This window comes from Triturus cristatus, chromosome 2_1 (assembly GCF_964204655.1).
Source record: "Triturus cristatus chromosome 2_1, aTriCri1.1, whole genome shotgun sequence".
Lineage (NCBI taxonomy): Eukaryota > Metazoa > Chordata > Amphibia > Caudata > Salamandridae > Triturus > Triturus cristatus.
Genome location: NC_140581.1, coordinates 592,835,615 through 592,855,688, shown reverse-complemented (window position 1 = coordinate 592,855,688; position 20,074 = coordinate 592,835,615). Strand labels below are relative to the sequence as shown.

The following is a 20,074-nucleotide window of genomic DNA, read 5'->3' as shown; positions in this document are numbered from 1 at the left end:
ATAAAAGTGAGATTATGCTGCATACTTGTTCATATTTTAAGTAGTTCGCACAGACACACATTTTAAAAACAATAAAGTTCCTAATACCCACCTTTTCTGAACAGTTAGGTGATGCCCCATCCACCTCCTCCCTATCCTCTGTTGTCTGAATCCATGGACTAGCCTCCTCCCTCCTGCCATGCATGGTCTGATGTGCTGCCACTGCCCTCCATTTAGCATGATGTACCAGTCCACTCCTCCTGCCCTCCATTGCCCAATTCTATGGCCCATCATTGACCTCCTGCTTAGCCTCTGTGCTTAGCTTGCTGCCCCAATTCTCCTTCCCCCTGCCCTCCGATGTCTTTGTGCATGCCCCTGCTCCATCCTTTTTGCCCACCATGTTCCATGGACCTGCCACTCCTATCTACTCTGAGGTGCCAATTACGATCCGGTAAAAAAAATTCCCGTACGACTCGTATCCGGTCTTTTTACCGTACGAATCGTACAAGTGCCGTACAAACTGGCAATCACGATTCGCATGGTAAAAAGTCCATACGAACCGCCTTGGGAATTATTCCCCACACGTCCTCGGGTCGGAAAATGTGTCCGACACGTCCTCGGACGATTTACCGTACAAATGTGAAAAGTGAAGTCCGACCGAGGAATCACGATCCATCCCGGGCGTCCGAATGTACAACCGTATGGTTAAAAGACCGTCCGCACCGAACTCCTATAGCAAACAATGGAGACGTCCAAACAGTTGCCCTGTACGTGCCGAACCCCCCCCGGCCCCCGTATGTACGCGGCGTACCCCCCCCAGCCCCCGCATGTACGCGGCGTACCCCCCCAGCCCCCGCATGTACGCGCCGTACCGCCCCCCAGCCCCCGCATGTATGCGCCGTACCCCCCCCAGCCCCCGCATGTACGCGCCGTACCGCCCCCCAGCCCCTGCATGTATGCGCCGTACCGCCCCCAGCCCCCGCATGTACGCGCCGTACCCCCCGTGTATGTACACCCGAATACGCGCCATACCCCCCGTGTATGTACACCCGAGTACGTGTCGAACCCCCCCGTGTATGTACACCTGAGTACGTGTCGAACCCCCCCGTGTATGTACACCCGAGTACGTGTCGAACCCCCCCGTGTATGTACACCCGAGCCCCCGCATGTACGCGCCGTACCCCCCCAGCCCCCGCATGTACGTGCCGTACCCCCCCAGCCCCCGAATTGTACGCGCCGTACCCCCCGTGTATGTACACCCGAGTACGTGTCGAACCCCCCCGTGTATGTACACCCGAGTACGTGCCGAACCCCCGTGTATGTACACCTGAGTACGCGCCGTACCCCCGTGTATGTACACCCGAGTATGTGTCGAACCCCCCCGTGTATGTACACCCGTGTACGTTCGAGTCGTACCCCCACCTGTGTATGTACGGTGCGTACCACCAGCGCTTACGCGGGGGGGTTCGACACGTACTCGGGTGTACATACACGGGGGGGACGGCGCGTACAATTCGGGGGCTGGGGGGGGTACGGCACGTACATGCGGGGGCTGGGGGGGTACGGCGCGTACATGCGGGGGCTGGGGGGGTACGGCGCGTACATGCGGGGGCTGGGGGGGGTACGGCGCGTACATGCAGGGGCTGGGGGGGTACGGCGCGTACATGCGGGGGCTGGGGGGGGTACGGCGCTTACCGGGCCACCTACTCTGGTCGTTTCGCGCCGTACTTCGCTTTTCCGGCACTTTTTGGGTGCCGTAAAAATATTGCCGTCCGGACTGCTGTCGGTTCGAATCGTAATTCCTGGGTCGTGAAACGCGGCCTGAGAGCGTCCCGACGTCACGTCGGCGCATTCCCCGGATCCCATTTGTATGTATCTTTTCGTCGGTCGGTGTTTTGTACGACTCGTACGGAAATGGTGTTTCCGTGCGAATCGTACTTGCATGTTTGTAAAGTTTTACGACCGGGTACGAGTCGGACGGAAAAAAGCCTCCGTCCGACGGTTCGTACCCGGTTTTTGCTGGATCGTAGCCGGCACCTGAGTGTTCTGTTGAGCTGCCACTCCCCTCCCACCTGCCTAGCATTGTCAGATGACTGTAACCTGTCCCTGCCACCTCCACCCTGCCTGTCCACATGCCATGCCCCTATGCCCTTCCTCCTGTCCTCCATGGTCCATTTTACTGCCACACCCTTCTGCCCTCCCTGGTCTGTTGTGCTGCAACTGCTCCTCCTGCCTGCCCCGCGCGGTCTGTTGTGAGGCCCCTTCACCTGAACTCTCTTGTCTGTGCCCAGGTCCTGACCCTCCCTTCTATCCTCCATGGTCCTTTGTGCATGCCCCTGCACTCTCCTTCCTGCCCATCATAGCCATTGTGCTGCCACTAACCCTCCCGCTTGCCATGCACGGTCTTCTGTGCTGCCATGGCCCCTCCCACCTTCCCTGTGTGGTCAGCTAGCTGCCCCTGACCCCCTCTCATTTTCCCTCCATGGTCTGCGTGTATGCCATCATAGTCTCATTCTTGCTCTCCATGGTGTGTCTTATTTCTAGTGCCCATCCTGCCTGACCCCCATGGTCATCTTGCTGCTCCTGCCCTGCCCCCTTGCCCCAGCCCTCTTTTTCCATGTGCAGACCCCTATTCCCTCCCTCCTGGCTTGCCTGTTCCATTGTAATGCCCCTGATCCGTCCCTCCTGCCCTTTATGGTCTGTTATGCTGCAGCTTTCTCTCCTGTCTGTCCATTATGGTCAGCTAGCTTTCCCCTCTGTTCTCTGTTGTCCATGTGCATGGTCCTGTCCCCTCCCTATTGCTTTCCATGGATTGTTGTGCTGCACTCCTGTCCCGCATGCGCTGTGTGGTGTATTGTGCTGCTGCAAACCCTGATGCCTGCCCTGTAGGGTCAGTTTGGTGCACCTCTCTATGTCCCTCCTGTCCTCTGTTATCCAAGTCCATGTCCCTACCCCAATTCCTCCTGCCTACCATGATCCAATGTACCATACTTGCGAACATTTTGAACTTGGTAAGAGGGAGATTTTGAAAAAAAAACTGGGGTACTGATTTTCCCCTTTGAGTTACATTGAAAAAGAGGAGATTGTAGACAGGAGACAGATCAAATAAAGCCCATTTGAGCTTAAAAACATTGGACGTTTCCTGGCTGAAATGGGTCTGTTGACATGTATGGTTGTACTACCACTGCCTCGTCCTTCTGCCCACAATGGTGTATTATATTGCCACAGCCTCTCTTGCCAGTCCTGTATTGTTGGTTTGTTGCACCTGCCCCCCTTTCCACTGCCCTCCACAGTCTGTTGTGCTGCCACTGCCCTTTCTGCCTGCCCAGTGTGGTCAAATTGTTGCCTCTGCACTCTCCTACCTGCCTTCAATTTTCAGAGTCCGTGCCCCTGGCCTCTGCCTCTCAACAGTATACCAATGAACAACTAGATTGCTAACATTCTATATTTATTACAAAAGTGTGGAACGTCTGACGTCATCTTGATGTAATCAAAACTGTAATACCTAGAGCATTTCCTTTAGAAATTACATATATGAGAGGGTCTTATTTGCATAAAAATTATGGTTAGTGCTCTAAAAAACTAAAATGAGGACATATTTTGTGAGTTTTCAAATAGCGACAAAGAACTTTTAAATTATTTGTAATCTTTATGTTTTTTTATCCAGTTGACCACTTGATTAAATGTTGCACCTGGGGAGAGGATGTGGTGTTACTTCCAGAGCTGCAGACTTTGCAACTGGGGAACCAGGTTGGAGTTTCTGCTTCAGCTCAACATTCTGTGATTCTGGTCAAATCACTTAATCTCCCCATGTCTACAACCAAAATGAATTTGATCTTGTGTGATGTAACCAATGCTCATGTAAAGCACTCCAATACCTGACAAGTCTGCACTATATAAAACTGCAAATACACAAAAAATAAGTGTTTTGCACAGTTCTGTCATTGGGCTACATGTGGGCTACATCTGAGTGATATTTGTGCTGCATTTGGGCTCTTTAGTCTCTGGTGGCCATCTTGGGAGATTTATTTGTTATGAAGTTTCCTAATTTCCTCATTTACTGCAGTCTCCTCAGTAGGAAATGCTTTCAGTTTTTTTACTTTGATTCCATCAAGAAGGTATTCAGATATGTCAAACATTTGCCATAAATTCTGAATGTTAGCACTCTAGTTGCTCATTAGATCACTGTAGTAAAGCTACTGCTCACCACGGAAGTCTGCTGCTGGTATTAAAAGTGCATGTTTCAGTCTGCATATCAGAATTTTTTAATGAAATAGAAAAGGATTTGAGAAGTCACTCAAACTGTGCCCTAATTTTTCTTTCTTCAGCACTAATCATAATTTCTATGGCAAAATGAACCCCCTCATTGTGTTCCTTTTTAAATTAAATGTTTTAAGTGTTACCAGTTTATTCCAATCAAGATGGCTTCAGGTGTGCCATACTTTTGTCATAAGTAAGACAGTAAGCGCTCTAGTTGTTCTTAACAACACTCTGGGACATTCTGTCATTGTGCTATACTTGGGCTACATCTGGGTGATATTTGGACTACATTTGGGCTCTTTTGTCTCTGGTGGCCATCTTGGGAGATTTATTTGTTATGAAGTTTCCTAATTTCCTCATTTACTGCAGTCTCCTCAGTAGGAAGTACTTTCAGTTTTTTATTTTGGTTCCATCAAGAAGGCATTCAGATGTGTCACACATTTGCCATAAATTCTGAATGTTAGCACTCTAGTTGCTCATTAGATCACTGTAGTAAAGCTACTGCTCACCAGGGAAGTCTGCTGCTGGTATTCAAAGTGCATGTTTCAGTCTGCATGTCAGAATTTTTTTATGAAATAGAAGAGGATTTGAGAAGTCAAAATGTGCCCTCATTTTTCTTTCTGCAGCACTAATCATAATGTCTATGGAAAAATGAACCCCCTCATTTTGTTCCTTTGTAAATTAAATGTTTTAAGTGTTACCACTTTATTCCAATCAAGATGGCTTCAGGTGTGCCATACTTTTGTCATAAGTAGACTGTTAGCGCTCTAGTTGTTAGTTAGAACACTCTGGGACATTCTGTCATTGGGCTATACTTGGGCTACATCTGGGTGATATTTGGGCTACATTTGGGCTCTTTTGTCTCTGGTGGCCATCTTGAGAGATTTATTTGTTATGAAGTTTCCTAATTTCCTCATTTACTGCTGTCTCCTCAGTAGGAAATACTTTCAGTTTTTTACTTTGATTCCATCAAGAAGGCATTCAGATGTGTCACACATTTGCCATAAATTCAGAATGTTAGCACTCTAGTTGCTTATTAGATCACTGTAGTAAAGCTACTGCTCACCAGGGAAGTCTGCTGCTGGTATTGAAAGTGCATGTTTCAGTCTGCATGTCAGAATTTTTTAATGAAATAGAAGAGGATTTGAGAAGTCACTCAAAATGTGCCCTAATTTTTCTTTCTGCAGTACTAATCATACTTTCTATGGCAAAAGGAACCCCCTCATTTTGTTCCTTTTTAAATTAAATGTTTTAAGAGTTACCACTTTATTCCAATCAAGATGGCTTCAGGTGTGCCATACGTTTGTCATAAGTAGGACTGTTAGCGCTCTAGTTGTTCTTTAGAACACTCTGGGAAGCTGCAGTAGAACACAAAGGAATCAACTGACAGTCTCTGCCCTTGTTGGATGTACATGTTTTACTGAGAATGTCAGACTTCATTCTCACATGACTGAGAAAGATAATGTGAATTTACAGAAAATATGCTCTCAGTTTAGCTTATAGATCACCTTCCAAACTTCTGTGGGAAAAGCATGAGAAAATAGTTTTCTCTCAAACATGATTCATGATATCACAGCTGAAGGCTTTTTCACATGGTAAATTCACCTTAGAACACACCACAATTCCTAAAATGTGTATGGTACCATCAACAAATGATTTATAATGTAACTAAAGTCTTAAAACCTTCTATTAACTGCAATGCTTTTTAATGAGGTGCTATCATGTATATGGTCCCAAGATGGCTGCCAACACTTCTTGGATGAAGTACTGATAGCCAATCAGATCTCACGATAAGATGTGTGGTTAGGCTCCGCCCAGATATATCTATCTTTTTAACTCTAATTTTATCAGGAACTACTGAACGGATTTACACCATTTAAGCAAAAGGCACGAGTCTGAACTGAGGACTACCTCTTTGCCAAATTTGGTGTAATTCTGTTCAGCAGTACGGGCTGTAGCTGCGTCAACAGGTCCAAGGGGAAAATGTATAGGGAAAATGTGTTTTGGGACCCCCCTTTTTTCTCGGCCCCCGCTACATGAATCACCGTGAAATTTTCAGGATAGGAGCGGACCGGAGCTGGCCAAAAGTTTGGAATATTTTGCATTGCAAAGATTCGTCAATCGGCGCCAACGTTATTCCAAATAGAATGTTGCGGATTTCCTATGGAAAATAGGTCCTAACTATAACTACCTACTGGCGACAAAACCCCTCCGATTTGAAGAGAAGTTGGAGGCCACACCGGGGAACATCTTGGAAGTCTTTAATAGGGCAACAGGCATGATGCATTTCGGCGAGTAATCACCTTCCTCAGATGCCAATGAAATCCCGGCACTACTCCACCCACACCTTTAAATGCTGTAAAGAACTCCCATTGGTTGAAGCTTTCACCCCCCCGATCACATGATGACACACCCTCTGTAGTTGCTGTAATAGACTACAGTTTCCAGAGTTCATCATAACGGGAGGGTTGTTGTGGGGGGGAAGCTAAAAATATGTCCAGCCCAAATTGACATCTGTTAACCAGGGATGGTGTGACATGTCCAGATGGATGGCCATGGATTTAAATTGTAGTCCTCAGACTTCCTCGAATCCCCTTTGACGTCCCAGCCCCTCATGCAGATGACAGGCGGGCTGTGAGTCGAGATACAGTGATTCTCAGCTGCTCTTACAGTGACGAGCTGCTCCAGGCAGCAGTCCTTTCCTTAATCTGCAGTCTGAGGCGGGCCGAAGCTACCAATACCTTGGTGAAAAACAAACGCTGCAACAGCTGACCCAGCAATGCTCCGGCCTCTTCAGTGGAACGGGGCCTCCATAACACGCGACTGGGAAGCATGTAAAAATCCAAACAAAACCCCTCCTATTTATATATATATATATATATATTCTGTTTGTATGCACTCTTGCACTTTGCTTGTGATGGCCCCGTGAGTAATGGAGGCTATTTGAAAACTTTAAAAAAACCAAAAAAACGAGTTACCTCATTGCAAAGGATTTAGTGGTGCTGTTCTGCTTGCTCTCGAGACGCGCTGAACATTGGAGGGCAGTGTGCATGGAGACAATAATGGTATATATATATATATATATATATATATATATATATATATATATATATATATATATATATATATATCCAGAACACCTCCTCCAGTCGAAAGAGCAGAGGCCACACGGGGGACACCTTGGAGACACCTTTTATTGAGTTTTGCGGCATAATGCATTTTGGACTGATACGGCCTTCTTCAGACGCCTTAATACTCAGGAGGCATACGTACACCTTTATTTAAAAGTCCTGCAACTTCCCCATTGGCAGGGACCCGCTCCACCCCCTTCCCAGTGTTCGCTCACCATCCCGTAGGTCGTCGGAAGTGCAGGTCCCAGAATGCACCTATGTTCCAGGTAGGTGCTGCAAGGGGGATATTCAGTCCAAATGGATAAGCGGGATACAGGGCAATCGTCGGTGTGGTTTCATGCCTATTTCCTGCTGTGATTTCCCTCTCAGGATCTCCTTGGGTCCCCGACACCGTTTCATCCCCCGAATTCCAGGAATTAGTTCGGGCAGAGGCAGGAGTGTCAAATACATCCCACCCTACGTTTAGACGCCCTGTGTAAATCATGGATGCAGAGGCGGGCCACAGACCATCCGATACCTCGGTCAAAAAGAGAAATCTGCCGAAGCAGCAACCAGTCAAGTCCGGGCCTGCTTGTGAAGCGGGGGCCTCTGTACCGCGTATATATATATATTATCTACTGCCGGTCGCCAGTAGATAGTTATAGTTAGGACCTATTTTCCATAGGAAATCCGCAACATTCTATTGGGAATATCTTTGGCGCCGATTGACGAATCTTCGCAAAATTTTCCAAACTTTTGGCCAGCTCAGCTCCGCTCCTACCCTGAAAGTTTCACGGTGATTCGTCAAGCGGGGGCCGAGAAAAAAGGGGGGGTCCCAAAACGCGTTTTCCCCATGCAATTTCCCATAGGATCTGTTGTCGCAGCTACAGCCCGAACCGCTGAACAGAATGACACCAAATTTGGCAAAGAGGTAGTCCTCAGTTCAGACTCATGCCTTTTGCTTAAATGGTGTAAATCCGTTCAGTAGTTCCTGAGAAAATTAGAGTTAAAAGTACATATATATCTATGGCCGGGGAGGATCCGCGGATCCTCCCCGCACACTCCCCGAACCCTCCCGAGCACGAGCTGAATGCTAATTGGCTGCCAACACTCTGAATCAGGAATTGTTGGCAGCCATCTTGTGCCTCGGTAGAACCGAGGCACAAGAAAGCACAAAAACAAAGATGCAAAACGCAACAAGGGGGCAGGGTAGAAACACCCTGACCCCCTAGGCCTGCTCAGGGGTCCCACAAGGACCCCCAAGGCCCCAAAAAATGTTAAATTTTTTTTTTAAATCGCGGGATGCGCGTAGGGTATGGTCCGCGCATCCCGCTAACGAAAAAAAAAAAACAATGCGCGGGCTCCTGCGCTTCGTTTAGATTCAGCCCCCAAGGGGGGGGCCAAGTCCCGGGGGCAATATGGTTTTATAATGGGGGGCTTATGTTAATGTATGGGGGGGCTCATGGCCCCCCCGCAGCCCCGGGGACCACCACCCCGGGGCTTTTTAAAAAAAAAAACAACCCTGTGTGGAGGGGCTCGAGCCCCCCCACATGCCCCGGGGACCGCCACCTCCCCGGGGCTTTAACTGAAGTGGGGGGGACGCGCGCCCCCCCCCCCGGAGCCAATGATGGCCCTGGGGACTGCCACACTCCAGAGCCGGCTCCTGCAGTGTCCCGGGGTGCCCACCCCCGGGACACTGCTGTTTGCTATGGCAGGGTGGGAGCCTCGCGGCTCCCATCCTGCCATAGCAAACTGCTTTGGTATTTGGAAGAGAGAGCAGGAAACCTGCTCTCTCTTCCAAATACCAAAGACGATTGCTTCTCCACACGGGGAGCAGCATGTTAGCTGCTCCCCATGTGGAAAAGCAATGCCGGCTCCCGAAGGATGCGGGGAGCCGGTGGGGCCGTGGGGGGATTGGCCCCGGAGGGGGGCCACGCGGCCCCCCTCCCCAAAATATATATATATATTTTTTTTTAAAACGGCCCCGGGGGATGGGGTCCCCGGGGCCATAGGTGGCACAGGAGGGGGGCTATGCAGCCCCCCTCCATGAAAAAAATAATTTTTTTAAAAAGGGCCATGCCCCGGGGGATGGGGTCCCCGGGGCAAATTATGGCCTGGGGAGGGGGGCCACGCGGCCCCCTTTCCGTTTAAAAAAAAATTGGGGACAGGCCCTGGGGGATGGGGTCCCCAGGGCCAAAAAAAAAGAAAAAGAAGGGGGGCTACACAGCCCCCCTTCTAAAAAACAGAGGGGGAAAAAAAAAAGGATCGGGCCGGAGGCCATGCCCCCTCCTTACACCACTCTGCAAACGCGCCCCCTGGCGCGTTTGCAGAGGGGGAACAAATTCCCCTTCAATACTGGGGATCCCTGGGGGGCCAACTAGCCCACCAGGAACCTCCAGTATGCGCCAGGGGGCTGCGTTGCAGAGAGGTGTAATGAGGCCACGCCCCTTTTTACACCTCTTTGCAACGCAGCTCCCTGGCGCTTAATGGAGGTACCTGGTGGGCTAGTTGGCCGCCAGGGGATCTCAGGATTCAAGGGGACTTAATCTCCCGGGATGCGTTTGCACAGTGGTGAAGGTAGGGGGTGGGGCCTGAGGTGATACTGTGCAAACACGCCCTGTGGCGCTTTTTAAGTTGGGGAATTCATTCCTCTTCAATCCAGAGGTCCCCTAGGGGACAAATAGCCCACCAGGTACCTCCACTAAGTGCCACGGAGCTGCGTTGCAGTGTTGTAAAAAGGGGTGTGGCCTCTGAACACCTCTCTGCAAGGCAGCTCCCTGGCACATACTGGAGGTACCTGGTCGGCTAGTTGGCCGCCAGGGGACCTCAGGATTCAAGGGGACTTAATCCCCCAACTTAAAACGCGCCACGGGGTGCGTTTGCACAGTGGTGAAGGTAGGGGGCGGGGCCTGAGGTGATACTGTGCAAACACGCCCTGTCGCGCGTTTTAAGTTGTAGAATTCATTCCTCTTCAATCCAGAGGTCCCCTAGGGGACAAATAGCCCACCAGGTACCTCCAATAAGCACCACGGAGCTGCGTTGCAGAGTGTTGTAAAAAGGGGTGTGGCCTCTGAACACCTCTCTGCAAGGCAGCTCCCTGGCGCATACTGGAGGTACCTGGTGGGCTAGTTGGCCGCCAGGGGACCTCAGGATTCAAGGGGACTTAATCCCCCAACTTAAAACACCCCACGGGGCGCGTTTGCACAGTGGTGAAGGTAGAGGGCGGGGCCTGAGGTGAGATCTGTGCAAACACGCACTGTGGCTCTTTTTAAGTTGGGGAATTAATTCCTCTTCAATCCTGAGGGTCCCTGGGGACCAACTAGCCCACCAGGTACCTCCAGTAAGCGCCACGGAGCTGTGTTGCAGAGTGTTGTAAAAAGGGGCGTGGCCTCTGAATACCTCTCTGCAATGCAGCTCCCTGGCGCATACTGGAGGTACCTGGTGGGCTAGTTGGCCCCCAGGGGACCTCAGGATTGAAGAGGAATTAATTCCCCAACTTAAAACGCGCCTCAGGGCGTGTTTGCACACGTCACCTCAGGCCCCTCCTCCTTCCTTCACCATTGTACAAATATTCCTCTAAAATCAGCCGAACTACGAATTCCGATTTACTCACCTGTAATCAGGAGAGAACCCAGTGCTGCATCTTTTAGCCCAGCACTGAACCTGAAAAGTAATTCTAAGTGTACTTACCAGTAACTTGTATTTCCTTCCATAGGATTCCATTGTATGGTCTTCACCAGAAAATTTTCGAAGTGTCCATTTTTGAAACATACAAATATTCCTCTAAAATCAGCCGAACTACAAATTCCGATTTACTCACCTGTAATCAGGAGAGAACCCAGTGCTGCATCTTTTAGCCCAGCACTGACCCTGAAAAGTAATTCTAAGCGTACTTACCAGTAACTTGTATTTCCTTCCATAGGAATCCATTGTGTGGTTTTCAGCAGAAAATTTTCAGTGTCCATTTTTGAAACGTACAAATATTCCTCTAAAATCAGCCGAACTACGAATTCCGATTTACTCACCTATTATCAGGAGAGAACCCAGGGCTGCATCTTTTAGCCCAGCACTGACCCTGAAAAGTAATTCTAAGCGTACTTACCAATAACTTGTATTTCCTTCCATAGGAATCCATTGTGTGGTTTTCACCAGAAAAGTTTCTAAGTGTCTATTTTCACAAACTAAAAATATTCCTAAAAAATCGTCTGTATGACTTAAACACATTCTTTCAACTGTTTACAGGAGGTTGGCCAGTGCTGGATCCAGGATCCACCACTGAGTAAGAAAAAGTAACGATAACACTACTTACCTGCTAAGTGAATTTCTGCCATAGGATAACATTGGTGATTCTATGTGAAAAACTTTCTAAGTGTCAACTTTTAAAATACAATAATATTCCTTAAAAAAATCACTACTGTAACCAAAGCGCTTTTACTCAACTGTTTACAGGAGATGTCCAAGGACTGATTCTAGGATCCAGTCTTGTGGTTAGAAAAGTAATCCATAAAGTAACTAATTGCATTTAACTAGAAATTCACATTGAGCTCAATGTTGCTTTGTGTTTGAAATTGTGTTGCCCATTGCAACAACTATAACTACTGTACTTAAAAGTCTGTTGCCTATTTGCCAAGTATTTAAACTAAAGTAATTCATTCTGAGAAAGTATATTTTGTATTGTAATGTATAATGTAATTATAATGTAATTTTAAAAAAATATATCTAAAAATAAATATTTTTAAAAATTTAGTAAATCAGTATCAAAAAAATCAGTATAACAATTAATACATTCAAAATTGTCATTTAGAAAACCTTTGCAATTCACTGAAAAAACCATAGGTTTCAGGCCTGATATAGTTAGGAATTAGCATTTAAAAAACCTTTGAAATTCACTGAAAAAACGATAGGTTTCAGGGGCGTTATAGTTAGAAATTGGCATTTAAAAAACCTTAGAAATTCACTGAAAAAAACAGGTTTCAGGGGCGTTATAGTTAGCTGGACATTTCCCTCTTACAAAACCCTAGAAATTCCCTTGTTATAGTTAGTTCAGCTAACTATAACTCGCGCCCCCGCAATGCACTGCTGATGACGTCACATATTACATCACTCATGACATGGTCAGTGACATTACTGATGACATCACTGATGACATCTGAAATGACATCACTCATGACATCACTGATGACGTCATCCATGTGATAAATTAGTGCATCTTCTCACACCCTTTGATATACTCAATCAAATTTCAGACGTCCATTCTCAAAACCATAGATACTCCAATACCAATAACTACATACCCACTCATTGAGTCTTAGATCTACACACACATCCACTCACTCACCTGTACAGTCACTCATACTTACAGTCACTCAGTACAGGACTATCATATGCATTTATACACCTACATAGACACTCACACACCACCAATCATCCATAGAGGCACTCTCACACCTAGTCAGTCATGCAAATAATTAATCACACTCCCATTTACTCACCTATGCAGTTATACACACACAAGTTCACTTTCTCATAAAAATAGTACCACATTCTTACGCTCTTATACAATCACTGATACAAGCACACACTCATCCATACAGCCACTCTCACAATCACACACTCTCACATATACCCACTTATATACTCTTACACACATATATACTGCCTTTCACATATGTAGTTAATCACACATGTACCACTGAGATATACATTCAATCACTAACACACCCATACATACACTCACCCAACCACAGTCCATCACAGATGTACTCTTAAAACCATGCACCCATAGAATCACCCACTCACACATGTATGCACAGAGTCACACACACCCCACCCACACAAACACTCAGGCACCCAAACAGATACTCAGACAACCAATCAATAACCCATAGAGACACTCATATAGCTATTCACAAAACCATGCAGCCGCTTATACACCAACAGACAGACAGATACAAACATTCACACAGTTTAGTCACTAGTCTTCAGTAAGATACGTTTAATGACTCACTTATACAGTCAGTCACGCACCTACTAAATCATCCATTCACACACTTATACACCCACTCATTCTTCCATAGGTTTTTCCCTATATATATATTAAACATATTTAAAATTTGCAGAAACACACACTCACTGGATGACGTCATCAGTGATGTCATCAGTGATGTCATTTCAGATGTCATCAGTGATGTCATCAGTGATGTCACTGACCATGTCATGAGTGATGTAATATGTGACGTCATCAGCAGTGCATTGCGGGGGCGCGAGTTATAGTTAGCTGAACTAACTATAACAGGGGAACTTCTAGGGTTTTGTAAGAGGGAAATGTCCAGCTAACTATAACGCCCCTGAAACCTACGTTTTTTTCAGTGAATATATATATATCCACAACCAAAGTTGGCTTTGTCCCGAGCCTCTAACACGGCGGGCTCGCGGCAGGGGTAGCCACCCCCATCAATCCAAACATTCACCAATGCGTGCTTCCTTCGATCCAAGGATACAAAAAACACTGGAGCCACGACATCTAGTCAAAGTGCGGTTTATTTTGTCGACACTACGTCCTACGCGTTTTGGAGCTAACAACACTCCTTCATCACGGGTATATATATATATATATATATATATATATATATACACACACACACACACACACACATACACACAAACCTTAATACTTACCTTAAATGCACAGTAAAGTCAAGTGTTGTAAAAGTATTTGCGATGTAAAAACCTGTGTGGTAAAAAATGCGTCATAGTGGTACTGTGTGATAAAAACTCGTTGCAAAGGCTGTTTCCCATTGTTGGAGCGCTGACAGTCAGAGAGACTGAGCAAGCAGTGTAGTTGTGCCACTTGTGAGGGAGCTGTAGGGAGAAGTATTGGAGCACCAGCTGTGAGGGAGCTGTTAAGCAAGGTGTAATATCTGTAGTACTAGAATAAGGTTATGAGAATATTGTCTGACATAAATATTGTGTCCTAAATATATTCTTCAAAAATATCACACCATTGGTGTTAAAAATTGATTATCTGCAGCCGTTAGTGAGGGTTTGGCGACTATGGAGGGTTTGATGGCTCTTTTCATGGTCAACAAGTGTTTGATTATTCTGTCCAGGGATCAAGATGCCCAGAGAACTCTGTGAAGTTTTTCTCTAGGATCAATGACAACAGTTGCAACCTAATCTGTCACATCTGATGGGATGTGATCATTTCGTAAACGTTGGCCTGACCACCTCTCTTTTGCCCCTAAACAGTTCAATAGCTTTGAGCAGCTCTGCATTAACTTCACCAACGAGAAGCTGCAGCAGTTCTTCAACCATCACATGTTCGTGCTGGAGCAGGAGGAGTACAAGAAGGAAGGTATCGAGTGGGAGTTCATCGACTTCGGCATGGACCTGCAGGCCTGCATCGACCTCATCGAGAAGGTGGGCATTGGGGACCGTTGAGCGACTCGTGGGGTGTCCAGGGGTGGAAGGGGCTGATAAGGGAATGGAGGTTATCGGTGGAACTCGGAAAGCTATTGTAGAATGATGGGCTCCATTGCAGATCTGCATCGACTATGTCGAGAAGGTGGGCAGTGGAGACCATTGAGCGACTCGTGGTGTGTCTGGGGGTGGAAGGAGCTGATATGGGAATAGATGTTATCAGTGGAATGCAGGAAGCTATTGAGGCTTTATATCGGACCTTCATTAACCTTATCGAGAAGGTGGACAGTGGGACAGTTGAGCTACTCGTGGGGTGCCTAGGGGTGGAAGAGGCTGATATGGGAATGAAGGCTATCAGTGGAACGTGGGAAGCTATTGAGAAATTATGGGCTCCATTGAAGACCTGCATTGACGTCATCAATGCGGAGAGCAATAGGGGCCACCAAAGGAATTGTGGACTGCAGGGAACAGAGGCAGACATTGCGGAATAGTGGGTTATATTACAGACCCTTATCGATAGCCTCATCAATAAGGTGTGGATGGCTTGGTTCTTTAAAGGAATTGAGGGGCCACTGGCAAATCAAGGGGCACTGGAGGAAATGGATACTTTCAGTTGAATGGAGGGAGTGATTGAGGAATCATTTAGACTGTAGGCATAGTGGATTTATTCAGAAGGTAGCCATGGTGGGGTCCATGAGGAGAATGGGAGGCCATCAAGTGAATGGGGCTGCAAAACAAATGGCGGCAGCCAGGTGTCTGGGTGGCATCAAGGGAATGAGGGTTTCCAGGGTAATGGGAGCTATATGGGTAAGAGGGTGGTTAGGGAAATAGAGAGTAATGTTGAGCAATGGTAAGCTCCAGGGTAGGCCCTCATCACTCTCACTGAAAAGATAAAAATGGAGGGGATCTGAGCAGAACAGGAAAGCTTTACTGAAGAAGGGGGTAAAACTGAGCAATAGACACCTCCAATGAAGGCCTGTTGCATCCCCCTCAATGAGAACTTGGGAGTGAGGAGGACCAGTGGCTTCCAAGGGCAAGGGTGGGAACTCGATATCTACCATGTATCTGAGGTCTCCACTGGGCTTTACTGTAGGTTTAGCAGTGGTTTGATAAAAATAATTGTGGCAACACATACAGTATGGTAGGCCTACAGGGGTAATAGCATGATTTCTGAATGGAGGGCATACCTGAGGCATATCTTCTATTACAGGCTGCATAGGGAATTTCAAGCCACGTGTACTGAAGCCATAAATGACTTGCCTTGTGTGTTGTATGTGAAATGTTATGTATAAGGTGCCCCCCAGAGGCATATTATTAGATATTTACTGTGTTCTTTGGTGATTATCCATTGAGCATTTCCTTGCTAGGAATGTTTTGAACCACGCTGTAACAAACAAAGATAGTGTATCAGTGATTTATCAGATGTATTTCTGAATTCCAAATGGCCCTCAAGACTTGGCAGTTCGAATAAGCCCCCGGCACCTGCAAGCCCCTGGATACCCTATTGGGGTTTGATTGATTGATATTTCAGAGGTTAAGTGTAATATGTTCTGCCTTATGTGTGCGTGTCGCTTACGGGTGGGAAGTGCTGGAGACTGTGAGCATACCTGTGCTGGGATGCATGGATGTGACCTGTGCTTAATCAGTTTTATGTGGTGGATATAGATGACTTGTGATGTTGGGCACAAAGTTAGTGCTGCTATACTGCACATGTCTGCTATGCATATATGTGGATGTATATATTAGATGTTGTGTTGCTTTTCTTTCTGGAAACATTTATTGGACAGTGCTTTTGGGAGCGACTTGGTTGCCCACTGAGTGACCAGTCTGTGTTGTGTTTTCAGTAAATGCTTGAGATTGACAAGTACACTATGGAATGAACCGGAATGAACCAATCATATAAATGAGGTGAAGCCCTTCTCTGCTGAGATATCTACCCCCGTAAATCAACTTAAAGCACCTCAGCCCATGTCAAGTCAAGTCGTGCACAGGCAGTGGACTTTTTAATTGATGCGCACTCATTAGATGTAGCATGTGCAACAGGGAAATGTATGCTTGAAGTTAAAAAAGTGTTTAAAAATGTGTAGAGAGATGTTTTATTACCAGCATTGACTTGATGAAATGTACTCCATTTTTTAATGGATTAGGAGTTTTATACGGGTATTATTTAGTTGTTAACACGAGTTGGTCTTTAAAACGAAGATCGCTATGCCTGCATGTTCATACATGTTTAAGGACATAAGGTCTATATAAACAATCTTTTTGACTTGACTTGAATGGAATTTTCTGTCCGATACTGAAAGATTTCAGCCGGCTTGCGCCGTGTGTTCAGGGCAAAAATAGAAAGTATGTTAAAACTATATTTGCTGCATTGAAATGAGTAAAGATTTTATAATTTCTTAGTAATACATATTGTTTAAACCAGAAGAGGGACCTTGCCTTGATCTCCCCTGCATAAAGGAGCACATGCCCCTCTTATGCCACACCTTCTCTAGCTTTAGTGCACTCTAGTTAATTGCTGGACCAGCTGTAAATTGTGACGCTTAAAAGGTTATTTAATCCTAACACCCTTCTGGAGGCACGGACGTGGGGTGAAATCTTCCCATTTACTTTCATTCATCTTCTAATTGCTCCCTCACTACATGGTCTTCATGTTCAAAAATGGCTGCTATACCTGAAGAGATTCACATTTGGCCAAGTGAGGGATGATGTAGTAATGTTTCTATAACTTCTCCTGTATCTTCACTCCACTTTTTCCCTTCCACAGCCTCTCGGCATCATGTCCATTCTGGAGGAAGAGTGCATGTTCCCCAAGGCTTCCAACATGACCTTCAAAGCCAAGCTCTACGACAACCACTTGGGCAAGTCCAACAACTTCCAGAAGCCACGCAACATCAAAGGCAAACCAGAGGCACACTTCGCTCTTGTACACTACGCAGGAACAGTGGACTACAACATCAATGGGTGGCTTGAGAAAAATAAGGACCCCTTGAACGAGACTGTGGTGGGGCTGTATCAGAAGTCTAACCTCAAGCTTTTGGCTACCCTCTTCGCGGCGTACGCTGGATCTGAAGCAGGTGAACTTCACAGCACATTTGCGGGGTGGGTTTGGTTGTGGCCTCGTGTACAGGACAAATGTATACAGGGTTTGTCCAATGGGTTGAAAGCAATAATGGAGCACTGACATGTCGACAATGAGGGCTTTAACATTGGGGTGGTTAGTGGGGTGCCCTGGTGTCAAAAGTGGGGTCATTTGCCAGTGCTATCTGCTTAAGAGTGGATCAGATCAATGGGGTGAATAGCATGTGAGGGCACAGTCATTTCAAAGTATAACCGACTAATGACCAGGGTGCCATCACGATAATGGGGGGCTGTCCACATATCAGGCTGCTCTCAAGTCAAACTTTGAAAAAGTTTGCCCTGGTAGGGAGGGTGATAGCCGTCTAGCTCACCTGCAGCACAATTGTTGGGTGTTTCTCAGCTTCTTGGTGATGCATCTGAGTTGATAGAAAGCATCACAGATTGCGGAGGTGCTCTGGGTAAGATGTAGAGGGCACAAGTGGCTCGTTCAAACCCTGTGGCAACCTTAATCAACTCTCTTGGACCTCAGAACAGAGTTTCGGGGGAGGGACATCCTGTGACCTTCTTTGTGCATTACCTTTCCTTTCTTCTTCTTATCTTTTCTTCCTCCTCCGCCTTCTTTTATTCTTTCTTTATATATTTACCTTCTTTATCCACCTGTCTCTATTCCATTTTTTTTGCTTTTGATCCTCTTCCTGCTATCAAGACTCTTCGAAAGGGAAAGGTAGTAAGAAGAAGGGCTCTTCCTTCCAGACGGTGTCTGCTCTTCACCGGGTAAGTTTGCTTCCCTTACATGACCTGCTTTTCAAAGGGAACTGAGATCACCCTAACTGCTGCTTCTTAACCACATCTCTGCTGTTGACTGTATCCCTCCTCTTGTTAAGGGCCCTCGTCCCCACTACTAACCCACTGTCCTTCCTGCTGACCATGCACACATCTTCAGGTTGTTTTGGGCATCCCGATGATCCCAAAACAGCTTCTTCAGTATCTGATGAACTGTGTCTTGGGTGGGGCCTGGAGATAAAACCTTGGGTGAGGCCTCAAGATTCTAATGATTCATTCAGTCAAAACAATACCATGAATTGTGAACAGATAGCAAAAAAAAAACCAGACAAACCGCCCACTCTAACTTAGGCAGATGTTCAGGTGGCTTCCCACCGACAGCCTGTAGTATGTTGGGCCTTCGGAGAGGTATGTTGGTGACGGAGCCGGGGTAGGCTCCATCAGCGACATTCTCTTGGTCCTAAATTGGTTGGGCAGACCGAGAGTTCTTCGCTTGGATTGATCTACATATTGAGATATTAGACCACACTATAGGGCAGTTAACCCCGCGGTCAACCCCAAGCTACCTCTCACCCATCCGGGTTACCATCCCTTTTTTGGAACCCCCCTTTTCTGACATGCACACTCACCAGAGTAGTTAGGTCCTGAAGAAACGCCACTGATCCTTCAGACTCCCAAGGTGTGAAACATGTCGACCTTTTAGTTACACAGGCGCATTGAGCCTCATAGTAACTCACCAACCTTCAGGTTTTTTAACCTACCAGGGGCACCACACCATTAAATAGTTCACTAGTGGATACCCCTAGGTATTTTTATTCATTTACCCTTGCACGCACTTCACTACCTATCTCACCAGATCCACCCCACACACCCGCACTCACCAAATAACTTTTCTCTTAAAAGACCTCCGTTAAAGTGACCCTTCGGGGGCCCGTCGGGCATTGCAGCGCCGGCCCGACGAGGAGCTAAAGCCCGATGATGAAGCATGACATCCTTAGGGGTGTGTGAGGGCAACTAAGAGGCAAAATCTGGCCCTCCCCTTCGGGATTGGATCCTTGATACTGGGGACGAACCTCTGTGCCTCTCTCTTTTTTATCCTTCTCTTCTCATCTTTCCTTTTCTACTTCTTTCTATTTTCTTTTTTGACAGGGTGACACCTTGCACCCTCCATATGGAACAGTGTCCATTTTAATTTTACAGTCATTTGTGGAGCACGGACACAGGACCAGAACGAGCTCCAGGCCCCCCTCTCTCCCTTTTTGATTTAGACCAAGAGTTGCGACAGAGTTCCCTCTCTGTTAAATCGGCCCTTAGCTTCTGATTAAAGATCAGTTCTTGAAGAGTTTCTGCTAATAAGAAATTTCTTTAGTAAGCAACTGGTACCTCTATTCCTTCTTAAGTACGAGTCAGTTCAGACTTTCCTTCGACAGTGAAGAAGACAT

At 46.7% G+C, this 20,074-nt stretch overlaps 1 protein-coding gene across 1 annotated transcript in view; it reads left to right on the top strand.

Annotated features, from left to right (window-relative positions):
* LOC146865664 (myosin-6) overlaps nt 1–20,074 on the top strand; it is a 353,172-nt gene that overhangs the window by 224,876 nt on the left and 108,222 nt on the right. The window contains exons 15-17 of the mRNA XM_085632498.1: nt 14,598–14,768; nt 17,536–17,845; nt 18,556–18,623. Coding sequence (XP_085488624.1) covers nt 14,598–14,768; nt 17,536–17,845; nt 18,556–18,623 — 549 coding nt within the window. The remainder of the gene's footprint in view (nt 1–14,597; nt 14,769–17,535; nt 17,846–18,555; nt 18,624–20,074) is intronic.